The sequence below is a fragment of the Nicotiana sylvestris genome, chromosome 4, assembly GCF_000393655.2.
Source record: "Nicotiana sylvestris chromosome 4, ASM39365v2, whole genome shotgun sequence".
In the NCBI taxonomy this organism is placed as follows: Eukaryota; Viridiplantae; Streptophyta; class Magnoliopsida; order Solanales; family Solanaceae; genus Nicotiana; species Nicotiana sylvestris.
In genome coordinates, this window is record NC_091060.1 from 98673622 (window position 1) to 98693744 (window position 20123).

General features: G+C 34.6%; 1 protein-coding gene across 1 annotated transcript; it reads right to left on the reverse strand.

The window, feature by feature from the left end:
* Positions 1-559: 559 nt before the first annotated feature.
* Positions 560-11105, reverse strand: LOC104215441 (protein neprosin-like). The gene is made up of 8 exons (XM_070173228.1): positions 11081-11105; positions 6927-6997; positions 6733-6819; positions 3228-3417; positions 2800-2966; positions 2022-2075; positions 1755-1908; positions 560-967 (listed from the first exon to the last, which is right to left on the reverse strand). The coding sequence occupies exons 1-8, from the start codon at positions 11103-11105 to the stop codon at positions 594-596; spliced, it is 1122 nt and encodes a 373-aa protein (XP_070029329.1). The 3' UTR covers positions 560-593.
* Positions 11106-20123: the final 9018 nt, after the last annotated feature.

Consider the following 20123-nt stretch of genomic DNA (forward strand, 5'->3'; position numbering starts at 1 on the left):
GCAAAATAATATTTGAAATTACAAATAGAGAGGAATGTCCATTAATGTTGCAATTGTTGGAAATTATTAGAAAAAATATTAGAGATAGTAACATTAAAAAGAATATTTAATCAACCCAAGACGCATTAGTTAACTATAAAAGAAGAGATTTGAGTTTTGGATAGGAAAAATTGGTTCGAGGCATGCTATGGAATGTGTTGTCTCATGGTAGATTTATGTCAAGTGTAAATAGCAAAATAAGCTCCTAATCCCAAAATACATCAAATCACTCATGAAGCTTTGTGCACATAGAAGTGCAGAACTCTTAAATATATTAATTGCTTTTGTTTGAAGGCCTTTGTTTGAATTTAGGATGAATGAAGAAAAGAGACTCTTGAAAAGATAGTGACAATATGAAGAGTGAAAAATAGGCATATCTTGAAAGGTCGGATCACATGTTTTCAAAATGAATAGATAGATATAGCCCCTTTGAAGAAAAGGTAGTGTCTTTTCAACAACCAAATTTTAAATCATCCAAAATAAATTTAAATTCCCCAACAATAATTAGTTATCTGAAATTATAATATGCTAACTTCTTAATATTTGGATATGAGTTAACAAGTAGGTGGTGCATCAGTGCAGTTACCAGGACCACCAAATAAGAAATTATAATCCCAGTAACCATCTCGGGCATTATTTTCATTCCCTTCACAGTAACACCTATCCCTATGAGTTTGAACCAACGATTCATCTGGCTGAACTTCTTGATCAATGTCCACACCATACATGATTTGGCGCATGCGACAAGTGAGGCGCTTATAGCCGGCCCAAAATTGGCCATTTCCCATTGGTGGGCTCACTGTTTCACCAGCTGGTGTATGCGCCTGCCCTCCATATCTCACTGTCTCCGACCCATTTCTCAAAGCCTTGAATATGTCGTCCGGCCATAATCCAATAACAAATACAGAGAACAGCTGAAGATAATACTCTGTAGTACACATAAAAACATATTGTAATATTCTCTCTGTGTTTTCCAATTATAATATATTAGCGCGACTCTAAATCAGAGTTATCTTGTGTGTATCTGTGGCGTAGCCACATCATATTATATCTATAAAAATTTATATTATGTATATAAGAAAAAGTATTTTTTTTATATATGTCTATTAAATCTTGAACAATAGTAGCGAAATTCCTTATTTCGCCGCTAGTATTCAGGGGCGGATCTAGCAAAATAACTACGGGTTACCGTGAACCTAGTAGCTTTTGTATTGAAAGATTTATTAAATGCATAAGAATATTTAGCTTGTAACTCAGTCCGTTAGTCCAGTTATTATTGTATATTAACTTGAGATTTCTTTAGGAACCATACACTTAAAATTTTGAATCCGCCTCAACGAGTATATGTATTCTCATGTAAAAAGTCGATACTAATGAGAATACAATAAACCAAACCAAAAGGAAAAAAAAATATATGAAACGCCTTTTATTCAGTTTCAAAACTTTTGAGACCTCACGTTTTCAGGGTTAATAATGAAACTATTTTAGTGATGAAGTTTAACACGGATAGATCATCCTTGATTCAAACATTAAAAAAAAAAATGCTACATGAGAACTATTGCACTTGAAAAATCATTTACGTTTTGATATTTGTGATTTTTTAACAATTATAGCACACACTCTAGCTAGCGCAAATTGAAACAATTAACAGTAATTAAATCAATAAAGTATAAAAGGAATTTTGATTAATAAACATGGCATGACAAATAAATTACCTTGATCCTTGTAGATCTGAATCTGCAGTTCTTGGCTGTCATACTGTGGCAAGGAGACTTTTGGGAAAGCATAATCTACTGGTATTTCACTGCTAAGCTGAACGAATCCTGGACAAATACTGTTGTAACATCCTGTTTTCTGGTGGCCATCTGCCTATTTCGAACAATTATATATTTTCATAAAGAGCTTTGCAACATATATATATATATATATATTTAATTTACATTTATTTGATTTAAAGAAATATGAATTCCTAAAATACTTACTGTCCAGTAGGTGTACAACCGTGTCCGTCCGTCCCCATTTAGTTGTGGATGTACCTAAAACAAACATCACTTTTGGAAATGAAAATATTTCTTCCAGAATTTTAGGGAAACAAATTATGAATGAGTAATAGCTAGACAAAGAAAAGAATTATCTCATATAGACGTTGATATATTTTGCATGTGCTAATAATTTTTATGATCAACGTAAGATTGCATTTTTCCCTAGCTTGTCATAGATAGATTAATGGATAGATATTTTTTTTTATTTAAAATTTAAATACTTCAAAGTTTTTATCAGACATAAAATATTCATTTATTATCATTTACTATTTCAATTTTTATCAAATAATGACACATTTTATTTAAATTGCAATTTTCTCTAATATTTTATTAATCATATTTAAATAATTTTTATTTGATTATAGATTTATTATATTTAAATATAAAAAAAGTATGCCGTTCAAAAATAAACGATCTTATTCATTCAGTGTTCATATCCAAAGACAACATCTTAATATTCTCGGATTTAAACATCTTAATTTTAACGGTTAAAATAAGAGGAGATGTGAATGTGAGGGGAGCTCAATAAATTTGACCTGTAATTGTTATAGACCTTAGGTGTCGTAATTTGAAATTACTTCTATTCTTTTGGTTTCATATCATTCATTTCATATAACAAAAAGTTAAAATATGTTAAGTAATTTCTATGAAACATGAATGAAAGCTTATTAAAAATTACAATCTATTCAGCAAAAAAAAAAAAAAAAAAAAAACTTACAATCCATCCAGTTTGTATCTGCTCTAAATTTGTCGCATCTCCACTTTCAAGAAATATTGTTGCAGAAGTGTATTGGCCAGGTCCATTTACTTGTGGATTATACAAAGTAACGATGGTTGAGGCACCTGTAAATCTATTTATTGCTGGGGACGCTTTTATGCTAATGCCTGCAAACTGAAATAATTCTAAATTTAATTAATCAGTTCTCACTATCATCTAGGATTAAATTTGTCGCCTATAATAATAACAATTTATATTGATGAAAGGTATAACTGATACTCGGTGAAATAATAAACCTATTTATTTATTTGTTTTGCCCCTTTATTTTTCTAACTAATATCCATATCTCAGCTCAAGTACAAAGAAAATAACAAAGTACTTACATCGATAATATCGTGGGGGGGGGGGGGGGGGAATTCATTTGTCACCCTTAGGGAGGCATCTTTGGCTGTTTGTTGCTGTTCCTGTTCCTTTGTCACTCGTCGAATATGAACAGTTCCAATAGGGACACCCTTCTTTATTCAACCAATACTCCTCTGCATTAAAATAAGAAAATTGGTCCTTTTGTGGTTGCTTAGCTTTCAATCTTTGTTTTTCCAACTCCTTCGCAATGGTCCTCTGTATTTTTTTAAGACGCCCACAAAAAAAAAAAAAAAAGAGAAGGATAAACTTCCAAAGAAAATTCAAGTAAAAAACGAGTTAAAATAAAAAAATGTTTGCAAGAATAATACTGAGAAACTACATCCATGTAGGATTATAATTAAATAGGATCTATTGGGCGAGCCCCGAGCATTGAGTAAGTTTATTTAGTGTGCATAGTCGGGTGCTTGAAATTTAACCTCACAAAACTAAACCCCACACGTGAATCTTATAGCGTTTTATAAGTGTTCCGCCCAAGGGCGAGTCCCACAAATGCCTTTTGAAACATCGTTTGGTATTAATATTTTTCTCCTTTTTTAGTCCAAGTTTTCTTATCTTTGCATATGGAGAAAAGCTTTTGAAGATAATGAAAGATTCAGTTGCTGGAGAAAATTTTAGAGTTAATTCTTAGGAGATAACACATGAAAACCATTGTATATCCATGAGGAAATCTCATATTTCGTAATTATTGCTACTGTCTGTTTAGGGATTATTTTCTCTTTCTGTTTTTCCCCACTCGGGTTGAATAATGGGATCCTTACACAAATAGCCGGTCATATTCATTATTTATTTTTTATTTACATATACATAGATTACACATTGATTATACACATAAAGTACATAAAATACACATATATTATACCGTTGCTGGCTATTTTTAGTTTAAGTGAATGGATGGATGACTATTTGGGTTAATTTTTGTGGCTAAATGTTGTTAGGGCTAACTAAAGACGACAATTTATGGGTGGGAAAATCAAAACAAAATTATATAAGCGGGCTCAAAATTATCTAAATAAGTTGTATTATGTGTAAATTCCTCAAAGTTAATGGGTTGGGCAGTATGTATTTTTCTGGTGGGCTATACCAAAAAGTAATCCGTCAGAAAATGGAAAACTATCAAAACTGTTAGTCCATAAAGAAGGGGAGAAATTTAAAAATAGCTAGATTTATAATAAAATAGCCCAGTTTTAAAAGTAACTGAAATTTAGCCACTTTTCATGTAAAGATAAATCTGAGCGAAAACACTGTTCAAAACCCGGAAAATACGTCCGTATATTATATTGGAGTTCCAGCATAAGTATGCTGGAACTCCAGCATATTATACGAGAGTTCCAGGATAATTATGCTGGAACTCCCGCATAATATGTTGGAGTTCCAGCATAAGTACACTAGAACTCCAGCATAATATACTGGAGTTCCAGCAAGTATAAATGTCCAGTATAATATACTGGAGTTTGGAGCACCGGTGCTCCAGTCTCCCGTATATTATACAGGAGTCAGCAAAGTATACCGGTCCAACATAATATGCTGGAGTTCGTACACAGATGCATCGAACTCCCGTATATTATGCGGGACCGGTCTCTGTTGCAGCAAAATAGTGGCTATTTTTCATTGACTTCGTAAACGGTGGCTATTTTTGAATGACCAGTCCGAAAACTGGCTATACCATGCTATTTTAACATAAAGAAATCATAACTAGCCCAAAACAAAATATCTATCAAAACTGCCCAAATGCCATCTTATAACACATCTATTTTGCTAGAACACACTTTTTGAGACACTAGACTTGAGCAATTTTTTAATGCTCTAATTCCTTTAATTTAAAATTCAAAGAATCATGCATCTTTATTCGATTTAGAAACCACTACTAAACGTTAGTTTATTGGATTTGATCGAAGGTTTAAATAAAAAACGCCATGGACAACCATTGAAGCTTGCTAATTAAGCTTGAATTCAAACATTTAGTTTTTTCAAATTAGAGTTTATTTCGAGTGGATGTTGTTGGAATAGATTAGGTACATCTTAAGGAGTGTGAATCTCAATATTGGGACGATTCAGCGGAGATTTCATGTGGTTTGAATTGAAATTTAATCCAAATTCGAAGTACACAAGATGAATATAGAAGAAAATGATGTGTATCTTACTGTATATCTCTCATGTATCACTTATGTATCTATTATGTATCTCATGTATATCCATATATACCTGTATGTGAGATACATGTTTGATTCATATGCCGTAGAGAAGTTTTTAAACTCGATTCAACTACGAATTTGACTCAAAACTAGTCCAAATCACCTCCAATCTTTCTCAAATTTTGTATATTGACTCATCTATATGTTTTCAATGAATTTCAACCATATCCATTGAAAAAAATCCCCTTTTCCTTAGGTTTTTGGAATGTTGTATACTTATTTTTTGTGTTTCATCACTTTTTTTGCTACCCCATCCATGAAATTTCCTTTCCGTCTTGCATCTAATGTTGTTGATCATGCTAAAAAAATATGGAAGATGATCTTTGCGCATGGAAATAATCCTTATTTATCTAGGGTTGTCAATTTGTATATACTTGGTTAGTTTTTGTAAGTATGTGACTAATGACTAGAGGTTGGTAAGTTTGGACTTATTTTTGACATTTTCGTAAGATTCCCTTAGGAAATAGATGCACGAACATTTTCATCCCTCGAGTGAAAGTAAAAATAGCACGGTATAACCAGTTTTTGGACTGGTCATTAAAAAATAGCCAGCATTTACCAAGTCAATGAAAACTAGCCACTATTTTGCTGCAACAGAGACCGGTCCAACATAATATACTGGAGTTCGGTGCACATGTGTATGAACTTCAGCATATTATGCTGGACCGGTATACTTTGCTGGCTCCAGTATAATATACTGGAGACTGGAGCACCGGTGCTCCAAACTCCAGTATATTATGCTGGACCGGTATGCTTGCTGGAACTCCAGTATATTATGTTGGAGTTCTAGTGTACTTATGCTGGAACTCTATCATATTATGCTGGAGTTCCAACATGCTTATCTTGGAACTCCAGTATAATATGCTGGAGTTCAAGTATACTATACTGGAGTTCAAGTATACTTATGCTGGAACTCCAACATAATATACTGGCGTATTTTCCGGGTTTTGAACAGTGTTTTCGCTCAAATTTATCTTTACATGAAAAGTGGCTAAATTTCGATTATTTTTGAAACTGGACTATTTTTGAATGACCAGTTATAAATCTGGCTATTGTTGAATTTCTCCCAAATGAAAGTATATCGGATGGACATTTTCAGAATCACCGTTTAGATTTTAATCCATCAAAAATTCCGAAGTGGTTTAAAATTCTGGCACGAAACCCACCCATTTATTTTAACCCGCAAAAGTTTAGCTCAAGCCACCCATCTATAATTTAGTGGGAATATAAAATATCGCACTAACAACAGAAGTTTATGTTATCAGCTTATGTTTCTCAAAAGAAAAGAGAAAAAAGAAGGGGAAAAAGGGTTACGTACCCTAATTCTTTCTTTGTCCAGCAGTGGGTGCAGAAGAGCTGGTTGTTTATAAATGTCCACACAGTCAAAAATATCGCCATGAATAGTCTGCAAATATAAGTCAATTTCACAACAAAGTTTTCTAAATTAATAATAAAATACTACATATAAATTTTTCTAATTTGAAACATTCAACATATAAAAGATATGGGTACCTCAACTGTAACGTTTGCTCTTCTACTAGACCCGTATCCTTCAACCACACAAAAGGCAATTGTATTCCAAACTAAAATTATGAAACAAACAGTTGTTAGTCTTAGTGCCATCGAAAACAACACACCTTTGTATTTTATTTCTGAAACTATACTTATATATAGACTATATGGTACAGAAGAAATGATTCAATTCTGGAAAGTGGTTGGAATACTTAAATAACATACTTAAACAGACATGTTATGCAATCTCATTATAAATATCTATGATTTATATGCACTTAATCAATTTAAATATCACGTTGTCTAGATTTGGAATAGTATTCATAATAATATTTTTTTGGTTTTTGGACCAAAAAAAAATAATGATATTTTGAATACTATTCCAGATCTAGATAACATGAATATTCTTTTTGGTACATTCCTCTCTTATGCATACCCCTATTTTGTTAACATAATGACGTATATGTTATCCAATATTTAATGTCCTAAGCCGCACTGTGATCCTTTATTTCTTATCATAAAAAATTTTCTAATAGAATGAGAGACAAATATGATTGTTACCATAAAGAACTTCAAAAGTTCGTGGAATCTACTCTTTGTATTTAAAAGAGAAAAACAAGAAGAGGAGAATTACATATATATATATATCTCCATTGTTACAGACAAAGTTCAAGTTTTATGCGTTAATGGTAGGGTACGATGTTTATAATTCGGTTTGGATCGATCTAATTTTAGTAAAAACCAAAATCAAATCAGATGAGTTGGTTTTTAAATTCTTAAAACTAGACCAAACCAAATACAAAACACATTATCGATTTGGTTGTTATCGGCAATGTTTTAAAAGTCGGGGAGACATGGGAATAATACGAAAAGTATAATTTAAAATCATAAAATTATAAAAAATAATTTATTTAAAATATTTATAAAGGATAATTCAACTATAAATAATACGAAAAGTATGACATATATCATAATATGCAAATTAGCTGCAGCGTCATTACAACTCAAACATCAAAAGTAATGTATTCGATACGAAATATTATACGTATCTCTTAAGGAGTAATAAATATTGAAAGAATTTTGATATTATAATTTGATAGTTTTATTAAAATACTCCTTTTATTTAATATGCTTTCTATTTTAAAGAGAATTAATATAAAAACATAATTCACAATTTCAATATGATCCTCTAGCATCATTTATTTTTAAGTTTCAACAAGTTAATAAAGTGACACATAATTCACCATACGATACCATGATAACTAATTATTTGTAAATAGTTACTAGCTAATACTGAGCTATTAAATTAATAAGTATTGTATCTCGTAAACGTGAAAATAATAATATTTAGAAAAATAATTATAAGAAAACTATGGACTATTATATAGTAAAGACATAACAAAAGTTAGTAAATAAATACTTTTTAAATGAAAGATTTATTTAAAATTAACTATCATACCATCTTAGTGGATAACGTACGATAAATTTTATTTTAATATGACATAAAATACTCTCAATTTAATAATTTATGATAACGAAAAAAGTAATTTTGAATAGTCAACGATTTATTAATAAATATTTAGGATTTACAAGGTTAGTAACATACAACTGCATAACGTACTATTAGGCAAGCAAAGTATGCTGGGCGTTGGGCGTGTTCGGGGCGTAAGCCCCGATAGCAAAGGTGTAAGTCTCACGAAACTAAGCCTCACACATAAGTCTCAATTCTGCCTTTTAAAAGAGAGGTTATCGGTATGGTTCAATTTTTGGTTTTGCAGACATCGATTTTTCTTTCTTTCTTTCTTTCCTTGCAACTAGAAAAGAATTTTCCTTATTTTCCAACTTATAATCCTTTATTACATTTTTACCATATATATATATATATATATATATCATGAGAAACAAGAAAAAAAATGCTCCCAATAAACTCCTTCCAACAATACGAATCCTCCACCTCAATTCCACCAAAACCACCGGATAGTCTACTACACTCCCTTCCGACATCATCATCACCTAGTTCTTCCAATCATAATCCTAACATGTCTACTAGCATGAATATCGACATACATGAACCAATCTCTGCTTCATCTCCCTTACAAAAATCATATCTACAAACTTTAAACTCTAATAAGATTTCTCCTCCACCGCCTATATTTCTCCAATCAATAAATTTTCCTTTGGAGAGTACTGATGAGATTGAGGCTCCTAATGATCCTTCTATTTTCATACCCTTATCTTTGGAAGAAAAAAACAGCATTTACCAACCATGACAACATGCAGTGATTATTAAGGTTTTTGGTTAAAAAATTGAACATCAATTACTTAGACAAAAAATATACCCGTTATGGAAACCAGCTGAAAACCTCCCTCTAATTGACTTAGGGTCAGATTTTTTCCTACTGAAGTTTCAAAAGGAGGAAAACAAAATTCATGCCTTACAGGGTGGTCCTTGGTTTGTTCTAAATCATTTTCTATCCGTTCGTCATTGGGAACCTAAATTTAAGGCTTCTGAGACAAAATTAACAACCTCTGCTGTTTGGTTATGTTTACCAGAATTGCCTACAGAATTTTACGATTATCAAATTCTCCAAAAGTTAGGTCAGAAAATTGGTAAGTTGTTATCAGTGGACACTTGCACCTCTTCAACAGCAAGAAGACAATATGCTAGATTATGCGTGGAAGTACTACTGGATCAGCCATTAAAGACACACTTATACATTGGTAATCATAAACAAATTATCCTTTATGAAGAGTTAAATTTACTTTATGTTAAGTGTGGTCGCATGGGGCATAATCAAAGAACTTGTAACTACTTTGTACAAGTTGATCCTTCCACAGAAAATTCACACAAGGAACATCTCATGGACACAATTAACTCTCATTCCAATACATCTACAACAGCTAATGAAGCATGAAAACTTGTTCAATTTCCAAAAAAATCAATCCTCAAAAGGACTACTTACACAGAGGATCAAGTGACATCAACACATCCAGTGGAGACAAACTTGGTAAGTCAGTCAGGCTAGGGGCGATTAATCCTAATATTCTTCCATTTACTAAGCTAACCTTAACACATTTAAATAATACTACTAATACTGGTTCTAATCTAACCACCTCCCATAACCCTGTTTTAATAAATAATAAATATGCTACCCTATTAGATGATGAATCTGATAATGGTACTCCATTATTAAATCAAATAACTAATTAAATACAACTTACAAAGACCACTCAAGTGCCTAAACACTCGGTCCAATCAGGCAAAGATTCAAACCCTATTTTTCCTACAATACCAAACCCTATCACTATCCATGCAAAGGGACACGACAACACACTCCACATGCACAACATGCCCCAATACCCAAATACACCCTCTTCACCTACACACAAAACCATCTACTAAACCTAGCAAATTATCCACCTCCTCCTTCGAATATCGGAATACCGCCATCATTTCAATCTACTGTTGCCATGCAAATAGCCAATGATGAGTCCTTCACTTCTCAAATCCAGTCCAATACACCTTCTTCCTATTAATCTTTTCAACCGTCCACTACTACCATTGAGATTGCTCCGCCTATACTTACTAAACCAAATATAGTTCCTAACACCTTGACTAATCCACTTCCAGAACCTTTCATTGTAGAAGATGTTTCCCTTCAATTTCTTCAGTCATCTACGACGACCACGAGCACAAACAAGGCAGAACACTCAACATCTTCAACACAATCCCAACTCATCCTCCCACCCTCCACCACACCTGATAATGGAGCCCAATACGATAATATACACGGCTCAAACCCCACATGTACCAACACTCCTAGCATCTTGGCTAGAGGCGGGATTACACAACCATGCACTAACATTCACCATGGAAGTCAATCACCAAGAGGTGACAATACTAATCAATCATCCAAGGGACTTAGCACAAATAGTAGTGGAAGGAATGCAATTGGGAACGAACCTTTATACTCGTTACCATTGGTTCATGATGCAGGCACCCCACCTTGCACCATACCAACCTCTACCTCTACCCACTCCATTTTGGGATCACACACATCTCCACCCAAATCTCATACAGATGCTATTTTATCCTCCACCTACTCCAAACACCCCTTGGATTCAACCTTACTGGGATCCACAACCCCACACACCTCTCTTGAGACCAATAACCCCCATCATCACCACCACCACCACCCCTCCATCTCCACAACATCCCAATCAACTAGAACACAAAGTTCAGGGTGTGAATTTTCAGGCAGAACTAGATGCATCAATCGTATAATATAGAGAAACACGCCCAGTCCATGCATGTCTGGATGGCATCAAAGTCTTTGTCCAGAAGGAAGAGTTCGAAAGAAAAATCTTCATAAGGTGCCCCCAAAATCTGCTTTCAACCTCATTCCGCTTGAGGCCAACAACAAATCCAGCGGTGGGGAAATATGCGATGTTATTCCTTCCCACATTGAGGCTTCGTCCAGGAGAGTCCATTAATGGTGAAAATGAGTCCAATTTAAGTCATATGAACTTCATAATTTGGAATTGTAGGGGTGCTCAATCAGTTGAGTTCAGAAGGAATTTTCGATCTTTATTAGACTATAATAGACCTGCAATGGTGGTTCTACTAGAGACTCACAGCCAATCACACCAAATATTGAAAGATGATTTTGAGTTCAGAGGTATGATTGAAGTTTCTGCTATAGGGCACTCAGGTGGGATTGTTATCCTATGGAATTCAGCTATTCTAAATGTGGAGCAGATGGCCACCTCTACACAATAGATCCACTGCCATGTTCAGGCCTTTCCTTTACCTTTTACTTTTTTATTTAGTGCTATTTACGCAAGTAATGACTTAGCAACTAGACTAGCATTATGGCATAATATCATGTGTATCTATGATAATTATAAGGGACCTTTGTTGATTGGGGGGGGAGGGATTTTAACGAGATGTTACATGCAGTAGATAAATTTGGTAGCTTACCTATAAATAATTCTCGAGCAAATAAGTTATTAGATTGTTTTAATTACTGCCATTTAACAGACTTAGGATCTAAGGGTCGTCGTTACACTTGGACAAATGGTAGACATAATAGTGTTAACATTCTTGAACGTATTGATCGTATGTTAGCTAATTATGGTTGGATCACTAATTATCCTGATGCTTTGGTAACCCACCTTCCACGAACCCACTCTGATCATTGTCCAATTAAAATTGAGCTACAACACTGTTCTTTGCCTAGGAAAATTTTTTTTCGCCTAGAAACTATATGGACTACCCACCCTTCTTTCTGGACAGTAATTGAACAAGTTTGGATGTACAAACTATACTTACTTCCTGCTATTGATCAATTCGTGGAGACAATATAAGCTTGGAATAAAACTACTTTTGGTAACATTTTTAAGCGTAAAAAGAAGTTATTGGCAAGACTTGGTGGTCTTCAAGCATCTATTCACTACCAAACTAGTATTGTTTTACAAAATTTGGAGAAAAGTTTAACCTTGAAATATAATAAAATTCTCCAGCTTGAAGAGGATTTTTGGAATTTAAAATCTAGAATTAACTAGTTGAATAATGGTGATGCTAACACCAAATTTTTCCACCTAACGACTCTAAATCGTAGAAGGCATAATCGCATAACTGCTCTTCAAGATTTAGGAGGAAATTGGATTACTGACCCACATAAAATTAGAGATGATATTACACAATACTACTACCATATGTTTACAACTCAAAATAGAAAATCTACTAATGGCACCTTTTTACATTCTTTTAATATATTAACTCCAAATGAGCAATCTTGTTTGATAGCTCCATTACAGGATCATGAAATTCTCACTGCCATCCATTCCTTTCAACCTTTTAAGGCACCTAGACCAGATGGCCTACATCTTTTATTTTATCAAAAATATTGGCATATCATAGGGAACTCTGTCAAATATTTTTGTCATAAAGTTTTCTTGGACCATCAAATTGATCCTACTATAAATTCAACCTTCATTTGCTTAATCCCAAAAATAAGAATGCATCCACTATATCACAATTCCGACCTATTAGCCTTTGCAATACAATCTATAAGAATATAACAAAAATAATTGTTAATAGACTAAAACCAGTTCTGGAACACCTTATTCATCCAACTCAATCCAGTTTCCAGAAAAATAGACGAGCAGCTGATAATGCTATTATCGTACAAGAAATTATCCACAGATTCCACAAGATGAAGGGTAATAATTTAAATATGTTTCTCAAGCTGGATCTTAAAAAGACTTTTGATAAGTTGGAATGGCCTTTCATTCACACTACACTACACAACCTAAGTTTTCCTCAAACTTTTATTCAATTAATAATGTCTTGTATTACAATTACTACTACAACTATTCTAATTAATGGTACACCTACTGATTATTTTACACCTACGCGGAGAATTTGACAAGGGGATCCTCTCTCACCATATATTTTTATTTTATGCTTGAAAATGCTATCAAGGAAAATAAATTCTGAAGTTGACTATAACATTTGGCATCCAATTTCCATAGGTAGAAAATGACCTCAATTATCACATCTATTTTTCGCAGATGATATTATTTTGATAATAAAAATTACACCTACCTCATGTCAATCCATAGATGACACCATCACTCAATTTACTCATCATTCTGGGAAAACTATTAACTTTGAGAAATCTAGGATATTCTTTTCTAAGAATTGTGCTGATAATATCAAAGATTCTATAAAAAAAAAAATTTCACATGAGTGAGGGCAAAAGTTTTGGGAAATATTTAGGGTTTCCTATTTTTAATTCAAAGCCTAGTAAAAGAGATTACCAATTTTTACTGGACAATTTTAAATCTAAATTGGCAGGTTGGAAAACATATTTTTTAACCAAAGTAGGAAGGAAAACTTTAATACGTTCCACTTTAAATAACCTTCCTAATCATCTGATGCAATATATCACACTACCTTCTTATATTATTTTCTCCCTTAATAGATACCAACGAAATTTTCTATGGTCATGCTAGCCTTGCATGAAGGCTTTTCCAAAACCCTAATCATCTGTGGGCATAGGTATTACTGCATACTTACCTAATGCCATCAACTTTAATAAAAAAGAATGCTTCAAAAACCTCGTTAAACATTCTTAAGGGTTGGTCCAATTGTCGTTTAGGTTATAAATGGAACCTGACGATTGGTAAACACATACAATTTTGGAATGAACCTTGGATAACTCATAATTCATTATTTCGTAATTATATTTCTGGACCCCTACTCCAAGGTGAGGACAACAAATTAATGTCTGCTTACTATTTCAATCACCAGTGGAACCTACATAAATTACCATTCGTAATACCTCCTTCTTTGGAACATGCAATCACTGATATTTATATACCAATGGTGCCCATCAATTATGACCAACTTTATTGGGCAATTACACCTAATGGGCTATTCTCTGTTAAATCTATGTATCATTCTCTCATAACTAGAATCAATCACCCAAACACTAATAATTTCATAAACTATAAGTGGATTTGGAAGCTTCAAATACCACCTAAACTTTCTTTCTTTTTATGGTTATTATGCCATGAAAGACTTCCTACAGCCGCATATTTACATAAATTAGGAATTATATATTCATCCCTGTGCACACAATGTCATTTGGTCCCTGAGAATATAAATCATATTTTCCTTGAATGTCATAATGCGAATGCACTTTGGACTGCTCTTAATATATCTACTACACAAATAATTAGTCCAACACAATTTGATAGTACCTCTTGCTGGTATAATTTTATACATAAGCAGCGTTTACCTTCTTTTAACCGCATTCCATTTTCCATAATCTTGCCTTTTTCTTTGTGGCAGTTATGGTTTATACGAAATAAAAACCACTTTGAGCGTCACCATCTGCAATCCAGTATTTCTTTACTATACAAATAGGCTGCTGAATTTTATTATCTCACAAATCCTACAAAAATAAATAATTCATTACTGCCTCTTTATATAAAATGGCATCCACCGAATGGACAGTTTTTTAAATTAAACATTGACGGTTCTTCATCGACCACTTAACATAAATGTGGTATTGGTGAGTTATTTCGTAATCAACAGTGCAAATGGATTCTAGGGTTTGCAGGGAGAACACAACATGGCTCCAGTGTTCAGACAGAATTGCTAACACTTCTCATGGGGCTAAAAATTGCTATCCAGCACCAACTCACACCACTGATCATCGAAACAGATGCAACTGCAATACTTGGTATGCTAATTACACATATTATACAATACACTAATTTAATCAATGATTGCAGGTTATTACTCCAATAGCTGGATAATCCAAAATTGCAAAGCATCTACAGAGAACAAAACTATGTTACAGACTGTCTAGCAAAATATGGAGCAGTGCATGCGGAGTATAGTTGTGTACTTTTTGATATTCCTCCACTTTTTGTCACCCCTTTTTACCAACAAGATCAGACTGGAATGCTTAGAAGAAGACTACTCGAATCAAGCAATATGTTATGTAATAGTAGTGGCCTAACTAGTACTGTATCTAGTAGTAGTAGTGTTGTAATAGGTATTCCAACTTCTATGTATGATCATCTTTCCCATAAGGGGGATATAGTATCTAGTTCTAGTTCTCTTCAACTGATGCAACTTATGCATCCTACAAGCCCTTATGTAACTGTTTAAGCATCTATAATATGTTTATCTTTTTTACCAAAAAAATAAATTATGGTCGATATAATTTAAATAGATTATGGAAAGAATATCCTAAGATCTATAAATTTTAATCAAGTTAATAAGATATATAAGAAATACAAAAAAAGGTAAAAATATCATAGTTGTTTCTTAACATAAACGGGTTTGGATTCATAGATTTCTTTTAAGAAATGGGCTTAAGGTGTCACGACCCAATTCCCACTATAAGTTGTGATTGCACCCAACTCGCCGTTAGGCAAACCAACGATGGACTATCTATTTAATTGCTCATTTTATTAATTTTAAAATCATGAATTTTTATGTAATAAGGAAACGAAGTATAGATGTCACAACCCAATATCTCCTATAGGTCGTGATGGTGCCCAATGTTACCGTTAGGCAAGCCAATAGTGAATAATCATGTATTTTCCTTTTTAATAAATTTTCAAGTAGTTTAAATTCTATTTATTAAGAAAATAAGGATTAGAAAATTTTATAATAAAAATGACGGCTAATGAGGGAGCGAATGCAGTGAATTGATTACTCCAAAACCTTAAAGTCTACTAGTAAGTGTTCCAAGACTTGGTATCACAAGCGTATGTGTAACTAGTAAAATATACAAAACTGTAACTACTGTCTGAAATAAAATAGACGTAAACTAAATACAAAAGAGAGACTCTGGGTGCTGCAGAACGGCTCAGGAAAGTAGCTCACCACTAGGCCTCGGAGTATTGGTGGTACGCGCCGGTATGACTGTCAGATGCACCTTCCTCGTATCCTGCACGATTAGTGCAGAAGTGTAGCGTGAGTACATAAACAACATGTACCCAATAAGTATCCAGTCTAACCTCGAAGAAGTAGTGACGAGAGTCGACTTTGTCACTTACTACGGGCTAATAATAAAATACAGAAATTCTAATAGGCATAGGGTAAATGAATAACAACAAATAATAACAACATAATAACTACTTCTATAATTTTAGGCCAATTAAATAAATTATAATCTCTCAAGTCATAAAAGTAATATCAAGTGGATTTGGACTCTAAATATTATCACGTACGATTTATGCCGAGGTCATACGACCCGATCCAGAATAATATGTACACTGTCGAGAGTCGAGCAACATGAACCATAGATGCATCTATTCTACTACTGAGGCGTTCGACCTGCTCCACAAGAAGAGAGGATATTCTAGGAATCACCCATATAAAAGCTATCAGGGAGCAAAATTTCCATTAAGGGTCAAGTAACCCGCCAAAACTCAAGTAAGTGAAGTTTGGTCTTTACGAATTCTTCATCAAATTCCAACAAAAGTTAGGCACTTAAATTAACAAGTATGATACAAACATTACAAATATTTCATAACTTGGGTTCTTCTTGAGAAAGAAAGCCCAAGTCTATGAAAAATAGGCTAACAAGAAATTGGAGTGAATTCAAGAGATGGATAGTCCCAATTAAAGGGTTAAACGTAGAAATAGTAATACCCGACTTGAGCCAATTTTATCTGCATTGTTTGAACACCCAATTAGGCTTGAGAAATCCAAATAGGGCAAAGTTACTCAAACTACCGAGAGGTATAGAGTGAGTAATTATGTGTAAAGGTTATATCATGACCCCAAGCATAACAAGCTTGTCCTAAATTCTAGATCCCATTAGATACCTGCCTAGGTGTAAGTCACTTCCCTAGTGCTTTTTATCAATTGAGAAAAACTCCTACAAAAATATTGTGCTTAGATTATTTTCAGCAATCAATAGCATTAAACGTAGAATAGAAACAAATCCAAGCATGGTTAGAAGTACAATTAAAAGCAACAAGCATAGCTAGATTAGATAGAAACCCAACTCCATATCAATATTAACTCCCTGCGGATATCGATCCTGACCTTTCAGGTGAAAGCTGCATCAACCACTCCTCGCCATTATATAGTGGTGCAGGGTTGGACCCGATCACTTTTTGGCGCTGTTGCCGGGGAGTTAAACAGTTTTGGCTATCTATCTGACTAGTTGTGTGTCTTGTTTTTCTTTCCTTCTATTTTACTAACTTGTGTGAGTTAATCGATTCAGGTACAAAATGGATAATAACGACCCTCTCGAAAACATTCTCTTGGGGGAGGAGGTAGATGATAATGCTGACGATGAGGTGCCTCTAGTACTTCAAGCTCAAAGAAGAGGCTGCCAAGACAATGAAAACATTCCAGACCCTTCCTCAGCTCCTCCGCGAGCAGCTCCTCGGGTGCTTCCAAATGAAGGTTATGCAAGTGCAATTGTCCCACCCCGGATCCGGGCGGACAATTTCAAGAATACAAATGTCATGTTGACCTTATTGGAGCAAAGAGGGTACTTCACATGCGCTCCCTATCAGAATGCATGTAAACATCTAAATGGCTTTGTGGATACTTGTTGGGGAAGCAAATAGACAAATGTGTCGGAGGATGCATTGAGACTGAGATTGTTTCCTTTTTCACTTAGAGGGAAAGCTTTGGACTTTCTCGAAAGACTCCCCAACCATTCCATCACCACGTGGGATGAGTTGGCTGACAAGTTTATAGCCAAGTTTTTTCATCGGGACATATGGCGACACTAAGAGATGAGATCCTTGCCTTTAAACAAGAGCCAAATGAACCGCTTCATGAAATCTAAGAAAGGTATCGGACGATGGTTAAAGAATGTCTGAATAATGACATGACTGAAGCCATGATCAAGAAAATATTCTACCGTGGCATCAACACTACCAACCAGTGTGTAATTAACCAGCTAGTAGGGGGAAACTTTATGAACACACCTTATGCTGAGGTGTGTGATATACTTGATGAGATGGAAAATACTTCCTCGGCATGGCAAAGTCGAGTTAATGTGCCATAAGGTGATCCCAATGTCATTCACCTGCACAAAGAGCTCTATGACCACGGCCAAGCAATAACAGAGTTGACTACAACAATGAACCAGTTGTACAAAGCTCAATTGCAGCAAGTTCAAGCGCCAAGACAAGTGAACACCATGGAAAGGGTAAATATGATGGTCAACAAGAGGTGACAAAGAGGTCAACAAAGTCAAGGAAATCCAGATCAGTATGAGCAACATAGTAGTGGTTACAACCAAGATGATGGGTATGATGATCAAAGTGAAGAAGTTCAGTATATGAACAACAACAACCAAAGCAACTGGGGGAATAACAATCAGAATTGGGGCAGCCAGGGCAACTAGGGTGGCAACAACAATAGCAACTAGGGAGGAAACAACAACCAAGGGGGTTGGAATAATGGTAATCAAGGGAATCAGGGCTCAAGCTTTCAAAGGCCTTCAATGTATCAACAACCAAACAACCCACCTCCATTTCTGTCTCAAGGTCCTAGCTCGTCAAATAATGAGATGGGAAAGATTGAGTTGATGTTTGAGAAAATGATGAATAAAAACACCGATGCCCAGTTAGCGTCCTATAATACTTCTATCTACAACTTGGAGGTCCAACTTGGATAGATTTCACAACCTTTGAACACTCGCCCTAAGGGAGCAATACCTAGTGACTACACGGTAGTAAACTCGAAGGGTGAGAACAATACCGTCCATGCAATGGCGGTGACCATAAGAAGCGGTAGAGGTGGTGAATCAAGTACCTCCAAATAAAAGAAAGTTGTGAGTGATGCTGTTGAAGTGAAAAATGATGATGATCCAATAGTTGATGAGAAAGTGAGTGAAGAGAATTTAAATGGTGAGGTGAGAATTGATATTCATGACAATGAGGAGGAGACTCAAAGTGATGTTAACCCGTCTAGGGAACAAGTGATAGACATACTGGAAATGGTAATGCCTAAAGCCAAAGGCTCCTTTTCCAAGGCCTCCTCCGCCTTACCCTCAAAGAGTTTCAAAGCAAAAGAATGAAAACCAATTCAAGAAGTTTATTGATATGATGAAAAGCTTGTCGATCAATGTGTCCTTGGTGGAAGCTCTTGAGAAAATGCCGGGATATGCCAAGTTTATGAAAGATTTGGTAATTAAAAAGATATCTATGGGTTGTGAGACCGTCAAAATGACTCATCAAGTGAGTGCCATTGGGCACTCGATGGCTCCAAAGCTTGAAGATCCCAACGCATTTACCATTCTATGTACCATTAGGAGTGCGGATTTGCAAAGGCCTTGGGTGATTTGGGAGCAAGTATAAATTTGACGCCTTACTCTGTATTCAAAACTTTGGGTATTGGTCAACCGAGAGCTACTTCAATGAGATTGCAAATAGTGGATCGAACAATGGAGAGGCCACTTGGTATTATTCATGATGTTCTTGTACGGGTCGACAAGTTCATACTTCCCACAAATTTTGTGATTCTGGACTACGAGGTTGACTATGAGGTGTCGATCATATTGGGGAGATCGTTCCTAGCTACAGGGAAGGCTTTGGTTGATGTGGAAGCAGAAGAGCTCACCTTCCAGGTGGGTGATGAAAAAGTTGTGTTCCATGTATGCAAATCAATGAGATAACCCAATAGAAACAAAGTATGTT

Coding starts and splice junctions, on each gene's coding strand:
- LOC104215441 (XM_070173228.1), bottom strand. CDS start 11,105: ATGGGGGTTATTGGTCTCAAGAGAG. Junction 3,418..6,732: donor TGGACAAAGAAAGAATTAGG/GTACGTAACCCT, acceptor AAAAAAATACAG/AGGACCATTGCGAAGGAGTT. Junction 2,076..2,799: donor AGATACAAACTGGATGGATT/GTAAGTTTTTTT, acceptor TGTTTGTTTTAG/GTACATCCACAACTAAATGG.